The 3875-nt window shown below is 33.1% G+C and overlaps 1 protein-coding gene across 1 annotated transcript in view; it reads left to right on the top strand.

The window, feature by feature from the left end:
* Positions 1 to 3875, top strand: part of nr6a1b (nuclear receptor subfamily 6, group A, member 1b) — a 30807-nt gene that overhangs the window by 22291 nt on the left and 4641 nt on the right. The window contains exons 5-6 of the mRNA XM_016452820.1: positions 1086 to 1246; positions 3108 to 3314. Coding sequence (XP_016308306.1) covers positions 1086 to 1246; positions 3108 to 3314 — 368 coding nt within the window. The remainder of the gene's footprint in view (positions 1 to 1085; positions 1247 to 3107; positions 3315 to 3875) is intronic.

Raw genomic sequence — 3875 nt, 5'->3', positions numbered from 1 at the left:
GAAAAGATGAAAGCAGTTGTGTATACCCATCTTTAAAAATCTAGATTAAAGGCATTACTTATAAATATCATGAATTATTAATTCACAAGAAAAAAAAATGTGTGTGTGTGTGTATATACAGTGTATATATATATATATATAATATTTTTTTCAGCAAAGGCCACACTAAATTGATCAAAAGTGACAGTGACAACATTTGTAATTTTACAAAAGATTTCTATTTCAAATAAATTCTGTTTTTTAATTTTCTATTCATCAAAAATCCTGAAAAAAATTCACCGTTTCAACAAAAGTTGCACAACTATTTTCAACATTGATAATAATCAGAAATGTTTCTGGAGCATTAAAATCATATTAGAATGATTTCTGGAGGATCATGTGACATAATGATGCTGAAAATTCAGATTTGCATCACAGGAATAAATTACATTTGAAGGTATTTTCAAATAGAAACATGTCTTTTAAATTGTAATAATATTTCACAACATTGCTGTATTTTAAAATAAATTTACTGTCTTTTTGATCAAATAAAAGCAGCCTTAGTGAGCATAAGAGATTTCTTTTAAAAACATTTCAAAAATCCTACCAACCCCAAACCTGTAGTGTATAGATTGAATTGATTCAATAGTTCATTCTACTCCACACAATCTCCGCACATTCCCACAGAATTGAACCTGAAGTGCTTCTCGCCGCTGGGTACTATTGCTCGCATCTCATTTATGTGTTTCCTCTGAGAGCTGAGGGAGATTGTGAAGGCCACAAATGGAGGAGATCAGTTGTTCTTTGATATAAACAGAATCCCTCTCCTTCTCTCTCCCTTTCTCTCTCTTTCTTAAAAGCATGTATATACAGTAGAATATAATGTCCAGACACCTCTGTTGCTATTGATTTTGTCTATTATTGACGGACTTAAACATACAAAAAAATCTGTACAAGTACATGAGTTCTTCATGTTCAATTTCAGCTTTATTCATAACAAACCGCTCCACTATTGACCAATCTCCATCCTTTATTTCCCACTGACGTTCTGCTTGCTGTCTATGGCTTGCATTCATCACTGATTTCCTCCATTTCTCTCTGCGTAGATCTCTCTGGAGGAGATCGAACGAATCATGTCTGGCCAGGAGTTTAAAGAAGGAGCTGAACTATCAGATTCGTGGAGCCATGGCTACAGGAACCACACTTCACCTGGCAACAGTATCTCCGAGGGCGGTCAGACCTTATCTTTTTCCACGCTGTCGACCAGGTGTGACCCGAATGAGATGTTCAGAGCGTTTACACACAGACGCGCTGACCTGCGCCTGTCCTTTTCATGTGCAGGGACAAATGGCTTTGATTAAATTGAATTAGAAGATGTTTGTGTTGTGGAACGAACCATGTACTACAAACATGAGCAAAAAGTGGAAACAAGATAAAGGAACACTCAAAATTGATGCTATTGATATTTTTTAATTAACTGATTTCATAATCTTTCATAAAGTCATATTTGTGTTGCGGAATGACCACATGCTATAACAAACAGCAAAGAGTTTAAACAAAATAAAGACATGCTCAGATTTGATGCTATTAATATTTTTTATTAATTGATTTGTTGTGCATGTCATTGTAAAGACACGTTTTTTTCATAATCTTTTATTGAAAAAAATCATATTTGTGTTGTGGAATGACCACATGCATGCTATAACAAAGATTAGCAAAGAGTTGAAACAAAATAAAGACATGCTCAGATTTGATGTTATTAATATTTTTTATTACCGTAATTGATTTGTTGTGCATGTCATTGTAAAGACAAATTTTTTTCATACTCTTTTATTAAAAAAAAAGTCATATTTGTGTTGTGGAATAAACCACATGCTATAACAAACATGAACAAAGAGTTGAAACAAGATAAAGAAATGCTATTTTTTTATTAATTGATTTATTGTGCATGTCATTGTAAAGACACAAATGTTTGTTTTTTTCATAATCTTTCAAAAAAGGTAATATTTGTGTTGTGGAACGAACCTCATGCTATAACAAACGTGAGCAAAGAGTTGAAATGAGATAAAGAAACGCTCAAAATTAATGCTATTTTTACTTCTTCTTTTTTAATATTTTATGTTATTCCAAAGACAAAATAATTTTTTTTTTCATAATCTTTCATAAAAATGTAATATGTGTTAGTAACAAATCACATACTACAACCACATAAGCAGAGTCGAAACAACAAAGAAACACTTCAAATTTAATCTATTTTAATTCACTTTCACAAAGAAAAAAAGTGTTTGTTTTCAAAATAAATGTTATTATTATTGTTAACTAAAAAAATGTTACTTTAAATAAAGGTTAACTGAAATAAAATTGCCAAGGCAACATTTCCCATTTTTGTTTTGTTTTGTTGAAGTTGAAGTTCTAAAATAACTATTATAAAACGGATAGTTCCGGTCTTTGATTCTGATTGGTTGAGCCACGATCGAAGCTGTTGTAAATTACTCTACAAACATACACCTTTGTTTACGTTCTGTGTTGCTTGGCAACCACTTTATTGCATCCACAACTGTTTCTGAGGAACTACATTGTTTGGTGGAAGAATACTGTTTTTATTAATATCGTTACACTTTATTTGCTCTGTTTTATTTAGTGAAACCTTACTACATATATGGGATAACCATTTTATAAAAGCAATAAGCCCCGTGAAGCCGTGGTTTACAGTGATTTTATAACTCCGCTTCGCGTCGTGCCTAACAACGCCCCTTAGCTGTTATAAATTCACTGTAAACCATGGCTTCTTGGGGCTTATTGCTTTAATAAATAACTAATAACTAAATAAACAAAAACTAATAAATTAATTAAAAACCTAATACATATTATATAGACATTTAAAAAAAAAAACTAAAATAACAATAGTAAAAAGACACAATAAAGTTACTAAACTTAAAGAAAATGTCAAATTAAAGATAAAATAAAATCTAATTCAAAATATTAATAAGAACTACTACTAAAATGATACTGTTGTAAATGCTATTTCATGTTGATTTTTGGCTTTTATATCAAATTCCATTTATATACTAAGATTGCATATATGGCATGTATGATGTATAATTTCCTTTCTTGTTCTCTCTCTGCAGCTGTTCTGTGGATGTGAGCACATACCCTGTGTCTTGTAGAGATCAGTGCAGCAGTCCTCAGCTAACACACTCTTTCCTGTTGTGTAAATATCCTGTACCACCCTCTACTGGCCGCAGGCTGAAGACGCAGTCACACACACTGACAGCCCAGCTGCTGGCTGCTGAAGACCTCACACCTCTCGCTACACCCATGCTCATAGAAGAGGGGTAAGACACACACAGAATTAAATATCAAACATGACTTTTGTGTTGCATTTGACTTTTTCAAAGGGGACATATTATCTAAACCACAAGGCTCAATTCTTGCACCGCTCTTGTTTAGCCTGTATATGCTCCCACTAAGTCAAATAATGAGAAAGGCAATTTCTTGGTTCAATTTCAATTTCAATTTTTTGGTTCCCTCTGCCAATGCATTAATCAAATGAACAGTTGGATGTGCCAGAACTTTCTTCAGTTAAACAAGGAGAAAACTGAAGTCATTGCATTTGGAAACAAAGATAAGTTCTCAAGGTGAATGCATACCTTAACTCTAAGGGTCTAACATCTAAAAATCAAGTCAGGAATCTTGGTGTGATTCTGGAGACAGACCAGTAACTAAATCAGCATACTATCATCTAAAAAACATTGCAAGAATTAGATGTTTTGTTTCCAGTCAAGACTTGGAGAAACTTGTTCATGCCTTTATCACCAGCAGGGTGGACTATTGTAATGGTCTCCTCACCGGCCTTCCCAAGAAGACTATTAGACAGCTGCAGCTCATCCAGAACG

Source organism: Sinocyclocheilus anshuiensis, unplaced genomic scaffold (genome assembly GCF_001515605.1).
Source record: "Sinocyclocheilus anshuiensis isolate Anshui unplaced genomic scaffold, SAMN03320099.WGS_v1.1 scaffold457, whole genome shotgun sequence".
NCBI lineage: Eukaryota > Metazoa > Chordata > Actinopteri > Cypriniformes > Cyprinidae > Sinocyclocheilus > Sinocyclocheilus anshuiensis.
Note: the sequence above shows the minus strand (reverse complement) of the source record. Positions and strands in the feature narration are given on the sequence as shown.